This window comes from Salmo salar, chromosome ssa17 (assembly GCF_905237065.1).
Source record: "Salmo salar chromosome ssa17, Ssal_v3.1, whole genome shotgun sequence".
NCBI lineage: Eukaryota > Metazoa > Chordata > Actinopteri > Salmoniformes > Salmonidae > Salmo > Salmo salar.
This window is the reverse complement of record NC_059458.1, coordinates 62,443,960-62,466,709: the sequence shown is the minus strand read 5'-3', so window position 1 is coordinate 62,466,709 and position 22,750 is coordinate 62,443,960. Positions and strand designations below refer to the sequence as shown.

At 39.8% G+C, this 22,750-nt stretch overlaps 1 gene segment (V, D, J or C); it reads right to left on the bottom strand.

Moving 5' to 3' along the window:
* Positions 1–5,690: 5,690 nt before the first annotated feature.
* LOC123728242 (Ig kappa chain V region K29-213-like) lies at positions 5,691–22,682 on the bottom strand. The segment is given in 3 exon segments: positions 5,691–6,092; positions 22,362–22,458; positions 22,557–22,682. Coding segments are annotated over 3 exon segments (390 nt in total).
* Positions 22,683–22,750: the final 68 nt, after the last annotated feature.

Here is a 22,750-nt window from a genome sequence, read left to right as displayed (position 1 = left end):
TAACAGTTGTTCATGTTGTCAACGTTTGGTCATGTCTCTCTTGAGTCAAATATGAGGCAAAATTAAGAATAAAGATTTCAATAAGAAAACATTTTTAGACCAACAATTTGTCAAATCTTACCTTGATTTAAGAACATCAATATCCACAGAAAGATCATGATCAAAGTCGTTGATGTTTTGAGTTCTGTTGTCATGAATGACAGCTCTCAGTCATGAAGTGTTAAACACAGAGATATAAACACTACCAGAGCACTGAAGCATGGGCTGCCAATGCAAAGTGTCTTATATGTAAATAGTCTTCCTGGACAGTCAGACCGATGTGATGTAGAAACCTGGTAGCTATGTAATCACTGACATGGTTTCTGATATAAGTGATGAATGGGAACTAATATTTTGATTATAGACACCTATAAATGGAGTAGATTGTAATCACTGTGTTATTAGACCAGATGGTATCTGCTTTCTGTCTCCCTCCAGTGGTCAGGGTCAGTAACTGCAGTATGTGTGTGGACTGCGTGATGCTGCTGACTGACTCTGATCTGAAGGGGAGATCTCCAGAGCTCTGACGACGCCAGTCTCCTGCTTCAGCTTATTTACATTACACCTTGCCAGCGTTATCAGAAAGCACAGCATTGATTTTCACTGCCTACACAGACGATACACAAGGATTTTCGCTACATGCATATATTATTAGACTGTACTAGTGATCTAAATACTTGGATGGCTCACAACTTCCTCCATCTAAATAAAGACTGAGGCACTTATTGTTGGAGCCAACGCCCAGAGAGAGAATCTAGCCACACATTTTAATTCACAGGCAATAAAGATAAAACACCAGGTAAAAAACCTAGGGTTTATTTTAGATTCTGAACTAAATTTCAAATCACACATTAGGAATGTGACCAAAATAGCTTTGTCTATCAAAGAAAGCCATTGGTCAACAGCAAAACAGTCAGAATGCTACAGCACAGGTATTGACCAAGACCAGACGGAGAGCACACATTACACCGGTTTTAAGGTCTCTGCACTGGCTGTCTGAGTTTGAAAATTCATTTTGAGATTAGTTTTAAAATCAATCCACGATGGTGCACCCCAATACATGTCAGACATGCTTTTAAGTTATGTACCCAGTAGGTCCTTCAGGTCCTCTGGTACTGGCCTTTTGACTATCCCAAAGCCTAGGACCAAGAGGCATGAAGAGGTAGCCTTTAGTTATTACACCCACAGCCTCTGGAATAGACTTCCAGAGAATGTGAGGGGGGCCGAAACTGTGGACATATTTAAACTGCATACTCATTTTGTGTTTGATCAAGTAGAATTCACTCATCTTTTCCGACTCATGTGTTTGGCAACAGCTGATAATCAGATAAATTGACGAGCTGTACCAAAATCAACGAATGGCTGGTCAACACAATCGTGCATTACCGGACGCATTCAGGTACTATGTTAGAAAATTCATATACTATAAAATGCAATTGAGATGGAAGGAAGTTCCATGCAATAAGGGCTATATATAATACGTTTTCTTGAATTTGTTCTGGATTTGGGGACTATGAAAAGACCCCTGGTGGCATATCTGGTGGGATAAGTGTGTGTGTCAGAGCTGTGTGTAAATTGACTATGCAAACAATTTGGGATTTTCAACACATGAATGTTTCTTATAAAAATAAAAAGTGATGCAGTCAGTCTCTCCTCAACTCTTAGCCAAGAGAGACTGACATGCATAGTATTAATATTAGCCCTCTGATTACAATTAAGAGCAAACGTGCCGCTCTGTTCTGGGCCAGTTGCAGCTTAACTAGGTCTTTCCTTGCCGCACTGGACCACACGACTGGACAATAATCAAGATTAGACAAAACTAGAGCCTGCAGAACTTGCTTTTTGGAGTGTGGTGTCAAAAAAGCAGAGCTTCTCTTTATTATGGCTAGACCTCTCCCCATCTTTGCAACCATTGAATCTATATGTTTTGACCATGACAGTTTACAATCTAAGGTAACACCAAGTAATTTAGTCTCCTCAACTTGTTCAACAGCCACACCATTCATTACCAGATTCAGCTGAGGTCTAGCACTTAAGGAATGATTTGTACCAAATAGAATGCTCTTAGTTTTAGAGATGTTCAGGACCAGTTTATTACTGGCCACCCATTCCAAAACAGACGGCAACTCTTTGTTAAGGGTTTCAGTGACTTCATTAGCTGTGTTTGCTGATGCGTATATGGTTGTATCATCAGCATACGTGGACACACATGCTTTGTTTAATGCCAGTGGCAGGTCATTGGTAAAAATAGAAAAGAGTAGAGGGCCTAGAGAGCTGTCTGGCGGTACACCACACTTTGCATGTTTGACATTAGAAACGCTTCCATTCAATAGTTCAAATAAAGCTTGTTTTAATTTAAATATAATCACAAGAGTTACTTTAATGATCATTCTGTTGATCACAATCTCATAAATAGGCAGCACATTTCATTCTAATTTAGATTAATCAGCTTTTATCATTTCAGCATTGTAGCGTATACAGTGAGGGGAAAAAAGTATTTGATCCCCTGCTGATTTTGTACATTTGCAAACTGACAAAGAAATTATCAGTTTATAATTTTAATGGTAGGTTTGTTTGAACAGTGAGAGACAGAATAACAACAACAAAAAAATCCACAAATCCACAAAAATGTTATAAAATTATTAGCATTTTAATGAGGGAAATAAGTATTTGACCCCCTCTCAATCAGAAGGATTTCTGGCTCCCAAGTGTCTTTTATACAGGTAACGAGCTGAGATTAGGAGCACACTCTTAAAGGGAGTGCTCCTAATCTCAGCTTGTTACCTGTATAAAAGACACCTGTCCACAGAAGCAATCAATCAATCAGATTCCATACTCTCCACCATGGCCAAGACCAAAGAGCTCACCAAGAATGTCAGGGACAAGATTGTAGACCTACACAAGGCTGGAATGGGCTACAAGACCATCGCCAAGCAGCTTGGTGAGAAGGTGACAACAGTTGGTGCGATTATTCGCAAATGGAAGAAACACAAAAAGAACTGTCAATCTCCCTCGGCCTGGGGCTCCATGCAAGATCTCACCTCATGGAGTTGCAATGATCATGAGAACGGTGAGGAATCAGCCCAGAACTACACGGGAGGATCTTGTCAATGATCTCAAGGCAGCTGGGACAATAGTCACCAAGAAAACAATTGGTAACACACTACGCCGTGAAGGACTGAAATCCTGCAGCGCCCGCAAGGTCCCCCTGCTCAAGAAAGCACATATACATGCCCGTCTGAAGTTTGCCAATGAACATCTGAATGATTCAGAGGACAACTGGGTGAAAGTGTTGTGGTCAGATGAGACCAAAATGGAGCTCTTTGGCATCAACTCAACTCGCCGTGTTTGGAGGAGGAGGAATGCTGCCTATGACCCCAAGAACACCATCCCCACCGTCAAACATGGAGGTGGAAACATTATGCTTTGGGGGTGTTTTTCTGCTAAGGGGACAGGACAACTTCACCGCATCAAAGGGACAATGGAATGTACCGTCAAATCTTGGGTGAGAACCTCCTTCCCTCAGCCAGGGCATTGAAAATGGGTCGTGGATGGGTATTCCAGCATGACAATGACCCAAAACACACGGCCAAGGCAACAAAGGAGTGGCTCAAGAAGAAGCACATTAAGGTACTGGAGTGGCCTAGCCAGTCTCCAGACCTTAATCCCATAGAAAATCTGTGGAGGGATCTGAAGGTTCGAGTTGCCAAACGTCAGCCTCGAAACCTTAATGACTTGGAGAAGATCTGCAAAGAGGAGTGGGACAAAATCCCTCCTGAGATGTGTGCAAACCTGGTGGCCAACTACAAGAAACATTTGACCTCTGTGATTGCCAACAAGGGTTTTGCCACCAAGTACTAAGTCATGTTTTGCAGAGGGGTCAAATACTTATTACCCTCATTAAAACGCAAATCATTTTATAACATTTTTGACATGCGTTTTTGTTGTTGTTATTCTGTCTCTCACTGTTCAAATAAACCTACCATTAAACTTATAGACTGATCATTTCTTTGTCAGTGGGCAACATACAAAATCAGCAGGGGATCAAATACTTTTTCCCCTCACTGTAAATTGTCCGGTGGCGATTTTTATGAATTGTTCAGCAGTCTAATGGCTTGGGGGTAGAAGCTGTTGAAGAGCCTTTTGGTCCTAGACTTGACGCTCTGGTACTGCTTGCTGTGCGGTAGCAGAGAAAACAGTCAATAACTTGGATGACTGGGGTCTCTGACAATTTTATGGGCTTTCCTCTGACACCGACTATTATATAGGTCTTGGATGGCAGGAAGCTCTGTGTTGTGTGTAGATTGATGAGGGAAATCATTTAATCAATTTTAAAATAAGACTGTAACGTAATATGATGTGGAATAACTCAAGGGGTCTGAATGCACTGTATTTATAATGTTTAATTCCTAATGTGATTTTATTATATTAGATGTTTTAGCAATGGTTTTCAACAATGTGTAATCTCTATTATTTTCCCCTTGGTCTTCTCTACCTCCAACCCCCTGGGAACAGAGTGAACATCTGGTGACAGTGCTGCTCTATTCTGGAATAAGCAGAACCACCCAGCCCTGTCTATGCAAATCTCAGTTTCACTCTTACAGCTATCAGTTGAACAGTTTCACAGCCTGAAATACCCTGGACTGGGCCGGCTGTGAGGGAGTGGACTGGTTTTAACCTCTATGGTGGATTCAGGGAGGGAAACCATGTAATTAGTGAAAGATAAAACAGATATTATGCTTCATGATAATAGTGTGTAGCGTATGTCTCTACATAAATGTGTCTCATGTTTGAGCCCAGCATCATGTCTCATTCACAGATCTAACAGCTCAAGAAAAAGGTTAATACATGCTAGTTGATCACATCAATAATTGGTTGCATGAAGGGATTTGGTTTGAGGGGCTGATGATGATTCAACATATCATAACTCAAGGCGAGACCCAGACGCAGACACATTAACATTTTTACATTTTTTAGTCATTTAGCAGACGCTCTTATCCAGAGCGACTTACAATAGTGAATGCGTACATTTCATTTCATGCATTTTTTATTTTATTTATTTATTTAAAAAAAAAATTGTACTGGCCCCCCGTGGGAATCAAACCCACAACACTGGCGTTGCACACACCATGCTGGCGTTGCCCGACACAGGAAGCAGATGGTTGGCGTCTTAGATGTTTAATAATCCAAAAAGGAGTAGGCAGGAGAATGGTTGTGAACAGGCAAAAGGTCAAAACCAGATCAGAGTCCAGGAGGTACAGAGTGGCAGGCAGGCTCGAGGTCAAGGCAGGCAGAATGGTCAGGCAGGCGGGTACAGAGTCCAGAAACAGGTAAGGGTCAAAACCGGGAGGACTAGAAAAAAGAGAAATAGAAAAAGCAGGAGAACGGAAAAAACGCTGGTTGACTTAGACAAACAAGACAAACAGGCACAGAGAGACAGGAAACACAGGGATAAATACACCGGGGATAATAAGCAACACCTGGAGGGGGTGGAGACAATCACAAGGACAGGTGAAACAGAACAGCGTGTGACACAAATCACTTTTCTTTTGACTTCTGTAGATCTTACTCTGCATATGGACTGATAATATGTTCCAAAACTTCAAATAACACTTTCAGTTCACAACCAATATAACAAGTTACAGCCATGATCTTGATGATGATAATAATGATGATGATGATGACGATGACAAAGACGTTGGAGAACATGTGATTTGTATGATACTTTCAACTGTTTTCAAAGTTGACCCCCTCAGAACCTGCAGTAGATCCCAGCTGTAGCAGTACAGTAACTGTACAGTCTGACTGAGGGAGGTTTTTGTATGGCTCTGTATCACTGTGTGAACACTCCACCACTGTGGTAACTCTGACAGTAGTAATCTCCTGCATCTTCAGCCTGGCCTCCACTGATGGTCAGAGTGAAGTCACTCCCAGATCCACTACCACTGAATCTAGATGGAGTCCCAGACTGAAGTGTTTTAGCATAGTAAATAAGGAGTTTAGGAGTTCCTCCAGCTTTTTGTTGGTACCAGTATAGTTGGTTATTGTTATAACTGATGGTTATAGTCCCAGACGGAAGGGTTTTAGCCCAGTATATTAGGAGTTTAGGAGCTCCTCCAGGTTTCTGTTGATACCAGTGCAAATTGTGTCCATTGCTGTAACTGTATACAGCACTGCTGGTCTTACAGCTGAGACTGACTGAGTGACCCAATGACACAGTTTTTACTGAAGGAGTCTGAGTCACAGTGACCTGGCCTCTGGACTCTGAAACAGAGATGCCATGTATATTTAGAATTTAATTGTTCATTAATTTGTCCAGTACAGTATAAAATAATGACTCTATATTGTCAGGGTAATTTTCTGTAAATGATATTACCTTGAAGGCAGAGAGCAAGTGTCCAGATGAAGATGGTGATAAAAGTCATGGTTGTTGTGGATTCTGTTGTCATGAGAGACAACTCTCAGTCATGAAGTGTTAAACTCACAGGGCTATAAACATGTGCTGCCAATGACATGTCCTCTATGCAAACAGACTTTCTTGGTCCCACAGGGAAACTGTAGAAACTTTAGGCTTGAACCTGGGATCTGTGAAGAGAGAGAGCAACAGATACATTAGTCATTTAGCAGACACTCTTCTTCAAAGCAATTTACAGTAGTGAGTGTATACATTTTTCATACTAGTCCCCCATAGTAATTGAACCCACAACCCTTGTGTTGGAAGCGCCATGCTCTACCAACTGAGCCACACAGGACCAGTTCATTTCTTCCTACATGGACAATCCCGGAACCAGAGGGTGGCTATTTAGTGTGCAGGTGATGTTTAGACTTGAGGGTCTTTGTACTCTGGTTTAAGGAGTTTATTACTAATTTATAACATCAATAAATATGGTTGAAATATTGCTTGAAATGCTCTATTCAGCAGGGGGACATGACTGGGGTATTTATTCTGAAACAATGTGAGACATTATTATTACACACATAATTATGCAGTCCATTCAATGTATTGCACATTCCTGCATGTAATGAAGTGTTTGCATTCAAAATAATCCAGATTTTTCAAAGCAGATGTGGAATAATCAATGATCAAATTGGTCAAATGTGTAGGATCTAGGGGAAAACGTTCAAGGTGGTTAATACTTTCAACAGATAATATAATTCCTAGACATGTATAAGTATGAATGGGAATGCTTTGGTGACAGTATATGGGTGGCCACCTCAGGAATGCTTTGGTGACAGTATGAGTTGCCATTTCAGGAATTCTTTGATAACAGTAAATGGGTTGACAGTGTCGTGTCTTTGGCTATGCCGGATTAAGTGATATGACATGCTAATTTATAAAATGATTTCTCTGTAATGAATATTACCTGATTAAGCTAATCATGTAAATGTAATTAACTAGAAAGTCGGGGCACCACGGAAGAACGTTTATAGAGCCGTTATCTTCCGAATAAACTCTTAAAATACTTTGTAATATTTTACATCGATAGCAGTCAATATTAACCCTTGTTTTATTTTCAGTCTCATAATGAAAGTTGTAAATTCTTGGTTATCTTCACGAACCCTGGCTAACAAGTTGAATCAGCAATACAAAATTGGGTTCAATTATTTATTTACTAAATACCTAACTAATCACACAGAATTACAAATACACAGAATACAATGATGTCATACAGTAAATGTCCTGGTGGACGGAACCTGTATGAAAGCTGGTTACACAAAGGAAAGGGGGTTGGGCTTGAATGAAAGAGCGGGAAGATTTAGGAACACAGAAACAGCAGCTATGCTATCGTAAATACATTATCTTATGCATTCTAAATTACCGCCCATTTGGAAAAGGAAAATGCAATAAATATTTACTCTGAGCTGCGCTTCGGTAGATTGGTCGTAGATGCTGGCCGGGTTGGCCAACAGACCTTCCTGTCCTCGCAAGAATGTCAATGGTGGTAAATTGGGTACGTGGTGGTATCTTCGTCCGTCTGTTAGACTGGATCCGTCGTCCGTCCTTTCCTAGCCCACGTTACAGCGGCCGCTGCTAACTCAACGGCTAGGAAGTACCACTTCTGTAGTGAATAAGCTCAAAGTTCATACCAGTTCATACCAGAGCTCACGCCGAGGTTGGCTTAGTTCTGTACTTGACATGTGTGTCCTTCTAACGTAGAGGCTGCAGACCTCCCGTACTGGAACAACACCTGGAGAGGGGGAGGGAGGTGTTTCATCGTTTATAACCCCTGTCTCTTCACAGGGTTGGGCCACTGATCGAGCAGGGCACTTTCCTTATGAAAACCCAAATCTCTCATTCGGAAGCTAAAATTACATTTCATCTCCTAACAAACATTTTCAATATCAAACATTTCAATTGCATAACAATTCCATGTGACTCTGATAACTAGAGGGCGTATACTTTCTCAGGTACAGTTTATGTTGTCCTGTCATCAGTCATAATGTCTCAGATGACAACCGAACTGACATACATACTCATTACGTTCCCAAGCATATTTCCAACTGGTTTTATTAACAAAATATGTGGTACCTTTCCCCATTTGTTTGATGTTCCCAGACTCTCTATATTTAACACAGGCTATTCAAGTCCTTCAGTAGATTCAGAGAGGGGAAGGGAGAAAGGTATTTATGGGGGGGGGGGTCATAAACCTTACCCACAGGCCAACGTCATGACAACAGATTAAGTTTCACTGATATATTTATCTCAGTTTATTTTAGTTCAGTCAGTGTTCCAAGTCACTGTCTCTTCCCCCTCAGCACCTGCAGTCACACTCAAATAGTACAGTCACTGAGAAATCTGAGGGAGACTTTTGTACGACTCTGTATCACTGTGTGAACACACATGGATTGCAGTTTAAACTCTGACAGTAGTAATCTCCTGCATCTTCAGCCTGGACTCCACTGATGGTCAGAGTGAAGTCACTCCCAGATCCACTGCCACTGAATCTAGATGGAATCCCAGACTGAAGGGTGCTTGTATAGTAAATGAGGAGTTTAGGAGCTCCTCCAGGTTTTTGTTGGTACCAAGCTAGACACTGTTTACCTGAACCACCACAATTCCCACCTGGATCAGTGCTAGTTTTACACCCCAGAGAGACCATCTGTCCTGGGAGAACAGCTTTCACAGCAGGAGTCTGAGTCAAAGTGTACTGCCCTCTGGATTCTGAAAAAAGACATCAAACAATTAGCAAGTACCTCATTTAATCGTTTAGCACGTCTTATTGTGTAAATCATATCATAATTTCACTATACCAAAATAATTTCACATAAAACTAAGCAAATACAATCATCACCTTGAAAGCAGTGTCCAGATGAAGATGGTGATAAAAATCATGGTTATTGTGGGTTCTGTTGTCATGAAGGACAGCTCTCAGTCATGAAGTGTTAAACTCACAGAGATATAAACACTCCCAGACCACTGAATCATGTGCTGCCAATAGAAAGTGTCCTCTCTATGCAAATGGTATTCCGAAGAACAACCAACACCATCAATGCTGAGAACAGGATTTGTTTCAACGGCTACCTTACTGTGTTATCTAAAAAATAACATATGCGTAAGCAAAAAGTAGGTGCTTGTGCTTCCAGAATTCTAATGGCTACTTACTGTGGTTCCAGACAATCTGTTGTGGATAAAAAAGGATTTTGTTTGTCTCCCCCGAGTGGTTAGAGCTGGTAACAACAGAAACCTCAGTGTTTCAGTGAACCTAGATGGAGATAAAAACCAATTGAGAGAAAGACATCCCACAGTAACCGAGATTATACAGTAGCATCACAGTCAGGCAATCAAACCCCACTCAAAGGAATTTAAATCTGAATTAGTTCATTTGAAAATAGGCCAAAAAGCACAGAGTTTGCTAAAACACAAATGTACATAAAATACACAAATATATGCATAATAGCAAGCCTTTTGTTTTGCAAATCTTAATGCAAAATCAAGATGTCCAGAATGTCATGTGATTTTGACCAATTCTCGTTAAAGGATTCACTCAAGCCAATCCCATTGAAAGGTTTTTTTTAAAGTTCAGTTCCCTTTGTCACAACACATGCACTTAGTGACATACATGACAAATGCATTCAGATAGTCCATTACTCTTAGATTTAAGCAGGTTAAATTAGTGTCTGATTTCAGACAAAAAAGTGGGATGGATTTTGAGTTTCTTAAAACCTCTTCGGGATAGGGGGCAGTATTTTCACGGCCGGATGTAAAACGTGCCCAAATGAAACTGCCTGCTACTCGGGCCCAGAAGGTAGGATATGCATGTTATTAGTAGATTTGGATAGAACACACTCTGACGTTTCTAAAACTGTTTGAATGATGTCTGTGAGTATAACAAAACTCACATGGCAGGCAAAAACCTGAGAAAAATCCAACCAGGAAGTGGGAAATCTGAGGTTGTAGTTTTTTTCAAGTGATTGCCTTTACAGTGTACAGTGACTTAGGATTCATTTTGCACTTCCTAAAGCTTCCACTAGATGTCAACAGTCTTTAGAACATTCTTTGAGGATTCTATGCTGAATTTGAAGGGAATAACAGCCCAAGGAAGTAGGTGTCCTTTTATAAGGCATGGGTTCATTCACGCGCGTCGCCTTTGGGAGCGAGCTGAGTTCATATTCATTCCTAAAGAGAACGGATAGGTCCGGTTGGAATTTTATTGAAGATATACGTTAAAAACAACCTAAAGATTGATTCTATACATCGATTGATATGTTTCTACAAACTGTAGTATAACTTTTTGACTTTTCGTCTGGACTAAGTAAGCACGCGCGTTGTGGATTTGGATAGTGAACCTAAAGCGCGAACAAAATGGATGTATTTGGACACAAAGATAAACTTTATCGAACATTTATTGTGGAGCTGGGATTCCTGTGAGTGCATTCTGATGAAGATCATCAAAGGTAAGTGAATATTTATAATGTAATTTCATAGTTTTATTGACTCCAAGATGGCGGGTTTCTGTTTGCTTGTTGTTGGTGTTTTCTGGGCTGTACTCAGATTATTGCAAATTGTGCTTTCACTGTGAACCTTTTTTGAAATCTGACAAAGCGGTTGCATTTAGGAGAAGGTTATCTATAATTCTGTGCATAACATTTGTATATTGATCAAAGTTTATGATGAGTATTTCTGTAATATGTGTGCTCATTGTGCCCATTCACCGGGAGGGTTAGAGGGAAAACATTTCTGAACATTACGCACCAATGTAAAATGGAGTTTTTGGATATAAATATGAACTTTATCGAGCAAAACATACATGTATTCTGTAACATGAAGTCCTGTGAGTGCCATCTGATGAAGATCATCAAAGGTTAGTGCTTAATTTTAGCTGTACTTCTGTTTTTTGTGACGTCTCTCCTTGCTGGGAAAATGGCTGTGTGGCTTTTCTTGTTTAGGTGGTGTCCTAACATAATCTAATGTTTTGTTTTCGCCGAAAAGCCTTTTTGAAATCGGACAATATGGTTAGATTAAGGAAAATCTTATCTTAAAAATGGTGTATAATACTTGTATGTGTGAGAAATTAGAATTATGACATTTTTGTTGTTTTGATTGCTCTGATTTTTCACTGGCTGTTGTCAAAATCAATCCCATTAACGGCATCCTATCTCGAAGGGGTCCTCAACAGGTTAACCTGTTGGGTCTAGGGGGCAGCATTTGCACGTCTGGATAAAAAAAATGTACCCGATTTAATCTGGTTACTAATCCTACCCAGTAACTAGAATATGCATATACTTATTATATATGGATAGAAAACACTCTAAAGTTTCCAAAACTGTTTGAATGGTGTCTGTGAGTATAACAGAACTCATTTGGCAGGCAAAACCCTGAGACATTTTCTGACAGGAAGTGGATACCTGATGTGTTGTATTGACTTTAAACCTATCCCATTGAAAAACACAGGGGTTTAGGAATATTTTGGCACTTCCTATTGCTTCCACTAGATGTCACCAGCCTTTACAAAGTGTTTTGAGTCTTCTGGAGGGAGATCTGACCGAACAAGAGCCATGGAACGATGATGTCCCATTAGACACCTGGGCGCGAGTTCACGTTGGGTACCCTCGTTCCAATACGTTATAAAAGAGTATGCATTCGTCCACCTTGAATATTATTCATGTTCTGGTTAAAAAAGGCCCTAATGATTTATGCTATACAACGTTTGACATGTTTGAACGAACGGAAATATATTTTTTCCCCTCGTTCATGACGAGAAGTCCGGCTGGCTTACATCATGTGCTAACGAGACGGAGATTTTTGGACATAAATGATGAGCTTTTTTGAACAAAACTACATTCGTTATGGACCTGTGATACCTGGAAGTGACATCTGATGAAGAGAATCAAAGGTAATGGATTATTTACATAGTATTTTCGATTTTAGATCTCCCCAACATGACGTCTAGTCTGTATCGCAACGCGTATTTTTCTGGGCGCAGTGCTCAGATTATTGCAAAGTGTGATTTCCCAGTAAGGTTATTTTTAAATCTGGCAAGTTGATTGCGTTCAAGAGATGTAAATCTATAATTCTTTAAATGACAATATAATATTTTACCAATGTTTTCTAATTTTAATTATTTAATTTGTTACGCTGACTTGACTGCCGGTTATTGGAGGGAAACGATTTCCTCAACATCAATGCCATAGTAAAACGCTGTTTTTGGATATAAATATGAACTTGATAGAACTAAAAATGCATGCATTGTCTAACATAATGTCCTAGGAGTGTCATCTGATGGAGATTGTAAAAGGTTAGTGCATCATTTTAGCTGGTTTTATGGTTTTGGTGACCCTGTCTTTGACTTGACAAAACATTACACACAACTCTTGTAAATGTACTGTCCTAACATACTCTAAATTTATGCTTTCGCCGTAAAACCTTTTTGAAATCGTAAAACGTGGTTAGATTAAGGAGATGTTTATCTTTCAAATGGTGTAAAATAGTTGTATATTTGAAAAATTTGAATTTTGACATTTATTTGGATTCAAATTTGCCGCTCTTGAAATGCACCTGCTGTTGATGGAGTGCACCACGGGTGGCACGCTAGCGTCCCACCTAGCCCCAAGAGGTTAAAATCGATAAATGACAAAGTGGGCATAATTGAACTACCCAGTAATGATATAAATGAGTTGAAGGCGAGCCTCGAGATGAGTGACGAAAAAGCTGTGACAATGGAGAAAGAAACAAACAAGCTAAAAGGGACAGTCAATAAGATTGAAATGGACGTTAATGAAATTAAAAAGTAGAATATCTTTCAGTGAGAAGCCTTACTTGACATACAGACTAGAACTATGAGAGAAAATCTGGTACTTACTGGTATCCAAGAGAAAGAAGGAGAAACTCCTGAGGGTGTAGTGAGGGAGTTCCTCCTTACAGCGCTTCAGATCATGTAGCTCCCGTAGTCGATAAACTGTATATTGTTAACCAAATGTTCCGAGACACAAAGACTACTCCATGGCTAATAATAAACTACGCTACACCATTCTAGATAGGGGGAATGTTGGAAAATAATTAGTATTAGACTCTTTTTATAGTAGTTCATAAATTGATAAGACAGCATTAAAAGAAAGGATAACCAGCGAAATAATGCATTTTTAAATATAAGAAACTGGAACACAAAAGTACTCAATCAACATGGTAGAGATAAAACACAGCTAACAGAGGACATAGAAGGCACAGTATGTGGGTATGTGCAGATGTATTGTGATGGAAGGTGGGGTGTGTATTTTCGTGTTTGGAAAAGTGTTAATTGAGTGAAAAAGGATAAAGGTTGTAAATCCCAGAGCCCATGTGTGTTTGTGAGCAGAGGTTGTGCCAGAGAGCTTTCCATTTTGTGCATATATGAGATATACATTTGAAAATAAATTATAATATTGTTTATTTATTTATTCTTCTATCCTGATGGAATGAGCAACCCATACACTAAGGAAAAGTCCTTATCTGTTTTATGGGCCTGCTGTAAGTACCCTATTCACAGCCAAATCAGAAAGATGAATGTGGTCAGAGACCTACTAAAGCAACACCGCCCCCTCAAGATTCTGAGCCTGCCTGGCAGGGTTGGTCCTACAAAGCCAAAGCCCCTTGATGGGAGAGCATAATATACAAGGAAATTCTCAAAGCTGATAATGAGAACCTTTACGACCTTGTACCTAGCCGGTGGGGATTCCGGTGGGGTGCCCCCACCCAGGTAGTGGCAGTGCTGGCAACACTATCTGCAGTAACCCATGGGGAGGCTGTCACACTAGGACATTCAGAGAGGGGGCATATTTTTGTGGCCCTGGTGGCACAAAATAATCAAAGGCCTGACTGCACAGAGATGCTTGAGAAAATGGTCACAACAGGGGACTCTTGTGTGTGTGTGTGTTTCAGGGGACGAGGGTGTATCTGATCTCAGTTACCTAGGACTTGACAGTGGTTAATCAAATCTCCCAATTTTCTCCAGTTTTTGCTAAATTTTGCATGCCTTCTCAAACATCTGCCACTGTATATGCATTTGTAAATCAAGTCCTTTCTTGAGTTGGGCTCTCAAATGGAACAACTATTGAGCATCTGAGTTTATGGTTGTTTGTGGGGGAAAGGGGTTGAGTGTGTATGAGTGTTTGTGTGTGTGTATGTATCCCACAACTGTTGCTAGGGAGTAAAGATGTTAGGGACAATATAGGATGAATCACAATAATTGTTTGCTAAAATAATAATTTCTTGCCAAAAATTTAATTTTTGTAATGGCAATCCTGGTTACAAGTAATAATTCTTAGCATGAACTGCCTACATTATTACGAAAATTATTAGTTAATTATGGAAATTAAGATAAGCAGGATTTTTAATATTAATATATTTTTTTAATAGCTATATATAATACAAATCGATGTAAGGGCGATGGAAATTATTTTGGCGATTGATCTGCTTCTGTTCTGTGGGTGGCACTGTGTGCTCTTTTCGAAGGATGGGTCCCGGTCGCCAGTGGCGGGTCTAGACCATTTCAAGTGGAGGGGCCAAGCTGGGGCCAGGTGTACTGTTAGAGGGGCCTGTTACATTAGACGTTATTGTTGTCATATCATTTTCTTCACAGCATTGTAGGCATTAGCAGGCAAAAGACCATGTTCCACATTGCCACTGTCTGATAACGGATGTTAAAAAAGAATGATAGCAAAAATTAGTTATGTAAAAATTATTTCATCCACATTTAGGGGGGCCACAAAGGGGTCCAAAATTGTTGTCACAGGGGCATTGCCCCCCCTCAGAACCGTTAGTGCCGGTCGCTAAGGGGGGCCCTGGGACCCGGGGGAATGGGGGTGGTCTGCTGGTCACTGGGATGACAACCCAACTTAGAATGGGGAGGGGTTTTAGTGGGTGGAATAGTGGGGAACAATTGTAGGTTTACTTAGTAGCAATGCAAATATCATGGTATAGCTGATACTCAATCACTATGCTACTTTTTAATGGTGAGTTTACAAACATATGTTATGATAAATAGATTTCAAACGTGTGTCTCATTATGGTAAATGGTGAAATAAGTATAGCCAGTTGTAATTGTAATGGCTTAGCAGATAATAAGAAAAGACGATCAGTATTTACCTGGCTAAAAGAGAAGGAATATAATATCTGTTGTTTACAGGAAACACATTCAACAATTTTAAATAAAGTTCTGTGGAAAAAAGACTGGAGGGGCAAAATATATTTCTCCCATCGGCAAAGAAATTCAAAAGCAATCAATCAATCAAATGTCAGCTGATGTCACAAAGTCCTTTACAGAAACCCAGCCTAAAAACCTAAACAGCAAGCAATGCAGGTGTAGAAGCACGGTGGCTAGGAAAAACTCCCTAGAAAGGCCAAAACCTAGAAAGAAACCTAGAGAGGAACCAGGCTATGAGGGGTGGCCAGTCTTCTTCTGGCTGTGCCGGGTGGAGATTATAACAGAACATGGCCAAGATCATAGATGACCAGCATGGTCAGATAATAATAATCACAATGGTTGTAGAGGGTGCAACAGGTCAGCACCTCAGGAGTAAATGTCAAGTGGCTTTTCATAGCCGATCATTCAGAGTATCTCTACCACACATGCTGTCTCTAAAGAGTTGAATCAGCAGGTCTGGGACAAGGTAGCACGTCCGGTGAACAGGTCAGGGTTCCATAGCCGCAGGCAGAACAGTTGAACCTGGAGCAGCAGCACGACCAGGTGGACTGGGGACAGCAAGGAGTCATCAAGCAAGGTAGTCCTGAGGTATGGTCCTAAAGCTTAGGTCCTCCGAGAGAAAGAGAGAGCGAGAAAGAGAGAGAGAAAGAGAGAGAGAATTAGAGAGAGCATACTTAAATTCACACAGGACACCGGATAAGACAGGAGAAATACTCCAGATATAACAGTGATGATAGGAGTGATGATGTTAATTAACAGTAATTTTGATTCGAATGTCAAAATTGTCCAAACAGATCCTCAAGGTAGATGGATGATTGTAAATATGTTATTGGACCATAAACAGATATGGCTCATTAACTTGTTATGGATAGGGGGGCAGTATTTTCACGGCCGGATAAAAAACGTACCCGATTTAATCTGGTTATTACTCCTGCCCAGAAACTAGAATATGCATATAATTAGTAGCTTTGGATAGAAAACACTCTAAAGTTTCTAAAAGTATTTGAATGGTGTCTGTGAGTATAACAGAACTCAAATGGCAGGCCAAAACCTGAGAAGATTCTGTACAGGAAGTACCCTGTCTGACCATTTCTTGGCCTTCTTTGTCATCTCTATCCAAAACAAAGGATCTCTCACAAGACTCCCATTTACTCAATAAATGTTTGTTTTGTTTGATGAAGTCCCTCTTTATATCCAAAAACCTCCGTTTTGTTCGCACGTTTTGTTCAGTAATCCACAGGCTGAAAGGCAGTCACAACAGGCAGACGAAAAATCAGAAAAGTATCAGTAAAGTTCGTAGAAACATGTCAAACAAAATGTAAACAATGTTTATAATCAATCCTCAGGTTGTTTTTAGTCATAATAATCAATAATATTTCAACTGGACAAAAGCTTCGTCAATATAAAAGGAAAACAAGAAAGGCGTGCTCTCGGTCATGCACATGAAAAACCTCTGGGACACTGCAGTGTCCACTCATTCAGAGTGGTCTTACTCTCTCATTTTTCAGAATACAAGCCTGAAACAATTTCTAAAGACTGTTGACATCTAGTGGAAGCCATAGGAAGTGCAATTTGAGTCCTAAGTCAATGGAATCTGTACAGGCTGAATGGAAAACTACAAACATAAAAAGATCCCACTTCCTGGATGGATTTTCTCAGATTTTCACCTGCCATTTCAGTTCTGTTATACTCACAGACATTATTTTAACTTTTTAGGGTATAGGGAGCAGTATTTTCGATTTCGGATGAAAAGCGTGCCCAGAGTAAACTGCCTAATACTCGGGCCCAGAGTCAAATATTTGCATATTATTAGTAGATTTGGATAGAAAACACTCTGAAGTTTCTAAAACTGTTTGAATGATGTCTGGGTATAACAGAACTCATATGGCAGGCAAAAACCTGAGAAAAATCCAACCAGGAAGTGGGAAATCTGATGCTTGTAGTCTTTTCAAGTCATTGCCTACCTAACACACAGTGACTTAGGGTTCATTTTGCACTTCCTAAGGATTCCACTAGATGTCAACAGTCTTTAGAACCTTGTTTCAGGCTTATGCAGTGAACAGAGAGCAAACAAGAAGGCCGGGAAGTTGGTGACTCAGAAAATGACATGAGTTCATTGGCACACATTCACGTGATGAGGTAGCTGTGTTCAATAACGTTTTTCAAGACATTGGAATCGTCCAGTTGGAATATTATTGACGTTTTATGTTTAAAAGTCCCTAAAGATTGATGCTATACAACGTTTGACATGTTTCTACGAACGTAAATCTAACTTTTTTGACTTTTTGTCATGACATTTTCGGCGCGCTTCCTACATTTGGAGTAGCTTACTGGACGTGCAAACAACAAGGAGGTATTTGGACATAAATTATGGACTTTATCGAACAAAACAACATTTATTGTTGACCTGGGATTCCTGGAAGTGCCTTCTGATGAAGTTCATCAAAGGTAAGTGAATATTTATAATGCTATTTATGATTTTAGATGACTTCAAAATGGCGGGTATCTGTATTGCCTGATGTTTTTTCCTAGCGCCGTACTCAGATTATTGCCAAGTGTGCTTTCCCCGTGAAGCTTTTTTGAAATCTGTCACAGCGGTTGCATTAAGGAGATGTTTATCTATAATTCTTTGAATAACATTTTAATATTTTATCAACGTTTATGATAAGTATTTTTGTAAATTGTTGTGCTGATCCACCGGCAGTTTTGGAGGCAAAATATTTTCTGAACATCACGCGCCAATGTAAAATGGTTTTTTTGGATATAAATATGAACTTTATCGAACAAAACATACATGTATTGTGTAACATTGAGTCCTAGGAGTGTCATCTGTTGAAGATCGTCAAAGGTTAGTGAATATTTTAGCTGTATTTTTGGTTTTTGTGATGCATGTCCTTGCTTGGAAAATGGCTGTGTGGTTTTTCTTGTGAAGTTTATGTCCTAACATAATCTAATTTTATGCTTTCGCCGTAAAGCCTTTTTGAAATCGGACAATGTGGTTAGATTAACGAGAAGTTTGTCTTTAAATGGTGTAAAATAGTTGATTGTTTGAGAAAATTAAATTATTAGATTTTTGCTGTTTTGTATTTCGCGCCATGCTATTTCACTGGCTGTTGAATAGTGTCCCCCGCAGGTGGGACGGTCACGTCCCACTAGCCCAGAGAAGTTAAACTAATAACACACCAATTATTGTATTTTTATTGTCTATATTGAGTACATCATTTAAACATTCACAGTGTAGGTAGGAAAAAGTATGTGAACCCCTAGGCTAATGACTTCTCCAAAAGCTAATTGGAGTCAGGAGTCAGCTAACCTGGTGTACAATCAATGAGACAAGATTGGAGATGTTGGTTAGAGCTGCCCTGCCCTATAATAAACACTCACAAAATTTGAGTTTTCTATTCACAAGAAGCATTGCCTGATGTGAACCATGTCTCGAACAAAAGAGATCTCAGAAGACCTAAGATTAAAAAGTGTTGACTTGCATACGACACGTAAAACACTAAACAACAATGGTGTTCATGGGAGGACACCACGGAGAAGACACTGCTGTCCAAAAAAACCATTGCTGCACGTTTGATGTTCGCAAAAGAGCACCTGGATGTTCCATAGCGCTACTGCGAAATATTATGTGGAGAGATGAAACTAAAGTTGAGTTGTTTGGAAGGAGAAATGTGTGGAGAAAAAAAGGCACAGAACACCAACATCAAAACCTCATCCCAAATGTAAAATATGGGAGTGTCATGATTTGGGGATGCACTGCTGCCTCAGTGCCTGGACAGCTTGCTATCATCAATGGAAAAATGAATACCCAAGTTTATCAAGACATTTTGCAGGAGAATGTAAGGCTATCTGTCCTCCAATTTAAGCTCAACAGAAGTTTGGTGATGCAACAGGGCAACTACCCAAAACACAGAAGTAAATCAACAACAGAAGGGCTTCAACAGAAGAAAATACGCCTTCTGGAGTGGCCGAGTCAGAGTCCTGACCTCAACCTGATTGAGATGCTGTGGCATGATCTCAAGAGACCGGTTCACACCAGACACCCCAAGAATATTGCTGAACAGAAAGAGTTTGTAAAGAGGAATGGTCCAAAATTCCTCCTGACCGTTGTGCAGGTCTGATCCGCAACGACAGAAAACATTTGGTTATTGCTTCCAAAGAAGGGTCAACTAGTTCACATACAAAGGGTTCACATACTTTTCCCACCCATGCAAGTGAATGTTTTCACGGTGTGTTCAATAAAGACATGAAAACGTATAATTGTTTGTGTGTTATTAGTTTAAGCAGACTGTGTTTGTCTATTGTTGTGACTTAGATGAAGATCAGATCAAAATGTATGACCAATTTATGCAGAAATCCAGGTAATTCCAAAGGGTTCACATACTTTTTCTTGACACTGTATATGTATATATTCAATTCCATCCCTTTACTTAGATTTGTGTGTATTAGGTAGTTGTTGTGGAATTGTTATATTACTTGTTAGATATTACTGCACTGCCGGAACTAGAAGAACAAGCATTTTGCTACACTCACAATAACATCTGCTAACCATGTGTATGTGACCAATAACATGTGATTTGATGATGTGATTTGATCATCTACAGACGGATTATCTAAATAAAGTTTTACCTCACTTTATAATGAGCATTTTTTATTTGGTATTTACATATTGGAGCATTATGAACATAATAACTATGTGATTACACTTTAAAAAATATTTAAAATAAAGAACTAAAATGGTATTTGACGAGTATTCATAAAGTATGAGTTTAGTCTAAAGAAATTAAAGTATTTAACTGGGTGGGAGGTTTATGTACATTATGAGCAGTAATAAGGATTGTATCACTGTGGGACACTTTTGGCAGCGGCACCAGATTTGATGTTGGAAAAATTGGATCACAAGCTCTCTTGATATTCATGTAAATGTAAATGTAAATGTCTCATTACAGTTTTAGTATTTCACTTTCTTAAACTCTGTCCCTATTAAAATATTACTATTTGAGATATATATATTTCCCCAAAAATATTGTTCTAAATTGCTGTTGACTGAGCCTTCTTTCAAATAACCGTTTATTGAATCAAAATGTTAAATTATAGTTCTTTATCTGTATGATTGCAGACTATATAACTCTTATTCTGGTATGATAACTATGGTAATGTATCTGTTACTGTAGTCATCATTGCACTGAATTTATGATAGCCACATTGTTAATGTGAAGACAAAGGGTCTCCGTTATGTTTGTATCAAGCCTATTAGATTCAGCTAATACTATAAATATGAGAATTCTGATCAGATACGTTCCTAAAAAAGATATCACAGTGTAATGCTGAAGTTAAACATGTCATAATTGTATGCTTTCTGCTTGTTTACTTTATACTTGTAATCTGTTTTATATCATATTACTGTTTGTGCTTTCTTCACATCTTTTAGCAATCTAACTTTGGTATTCATATACAGTTTTATAAGTCATTTCCAAAGTACATTGTTTTGATGTAGTTAATGTGTTGTGTTTCTTCCAGGTAACAGTTCCCCTACCCTGACTGTCCTGCCCCCTCTAGTGAGGAGCTGTCCAGTAAGAACACAGCCACACTGACATGTCTGGCCAACAAGGGCTTCCCCTCAGACTGGATTATGAGCTGGAAAGTGGACGAGACCAGCAAGAAGCAGGTCAGTCCTGTACAGCTGGAGCAGCACCCTGACTCTGACTGCCCAGGAGTGTATTTCAAAACACTGTCACACCCTGATCTGTTTCACCTGTCTTTGTGATTGTCTCCACCCACCTCCAGGTGTCTCCTGTTTTCCACATTAGTCCCCGGTGTATTTATCCCTGTGTTTCCTGTCTCTCTGTGCCAGTTCGTCTTGTTTTGCCAAGTCAACCAGCGTTTCTTCTAGCTCCTATTTTTTCCCAGTCTCTGTTTTCCCCTAGCCCTCCTGGTTTTGAACCTTGCCTGTCCTGACTGAATCCGCCTGCCTGACCACTCTGCCTGTTCTGACCTCAAGCCTGCCTATCCCCTTGTACTGTTTGGACTGACCTGTTCACTGAACCCCTGCCTGTCCTGACCTCGAGCCTGCCTATCGCCTGGTACTGTTTGGACTCTGACCTGGTTTTTGAACAATTGCTTGTCCCCGACCTGCCTTTTGCCAACCCCTTTGGTGTAATAAATATCAGAGATCAACCATCTGCCTCCTGAGTCAGCATTTGGGTCTCGCCTTGTGCCCTTATAAACACAGGTAATCTTTAGGGGTTTTGATCATTGCATCATCTCTATTCAGATTTCTTGATGGTTTTCCTTGAGTTACTCAACAGAGTCAACATGTAGTTAATGATCAGGAGAAACATTTAGTGATCAGTTATGATCTAAGGTCTGTACTGGATCATCTCCTCCCCTCAGCACCTGCAGTAGGTCCCAGCTGTAGCAGTACAGTCACTGTGCAGTCTGACTGAGGGAGGTTTTTGTACGGCTCTGTATCACTGTGTGAACACATATTTACTATTGGGATAGTGTAAACTCTGACAGTAGTAATCTCCTGCATCTTCAGCCTGGACTCCACTGATGGTCAGAGTGAAGTCACTATGAGTTCCACTACCACTGAATCTAGATGGAGTCGCAGACTGAAGTGTTTTAGCATAGTAAATAAGGAGTTTAGGAGTTCCTCCAGGTTTCTGTTGATACCAGGCTAGGAAGTTATTATCATACACATTACTGCTGGTTTTACAGTTCAGAGAGACTGACTGTCCTGGGAGAACAGCTCTCACTGCAGGAGTCTGAGTTACACTTATCTGTCCTCCGGATTCTGAAAAATGTATTAAAAACACAATGAATTATTAAATACATATTGTAATAAATAGTTCTGAATATACATATTAAAGCCATATATATTAACATTGTAACCTTGAAAGCAGAGTGCCAGTGTCCAGATGAAGATGGTGATAAAAGTCATGGTTGTTGTGGGTTCTGTTGTCATGAAGGACAGCTCTCAGTCATGAAGTGTTAAACTCACAGGGATATAAACACTCCCAGACCACTGAAGCATGTGCTGACAATGCAAAGTGTTTTATGTAAATAATATTCCTGTTAAGGCCCCA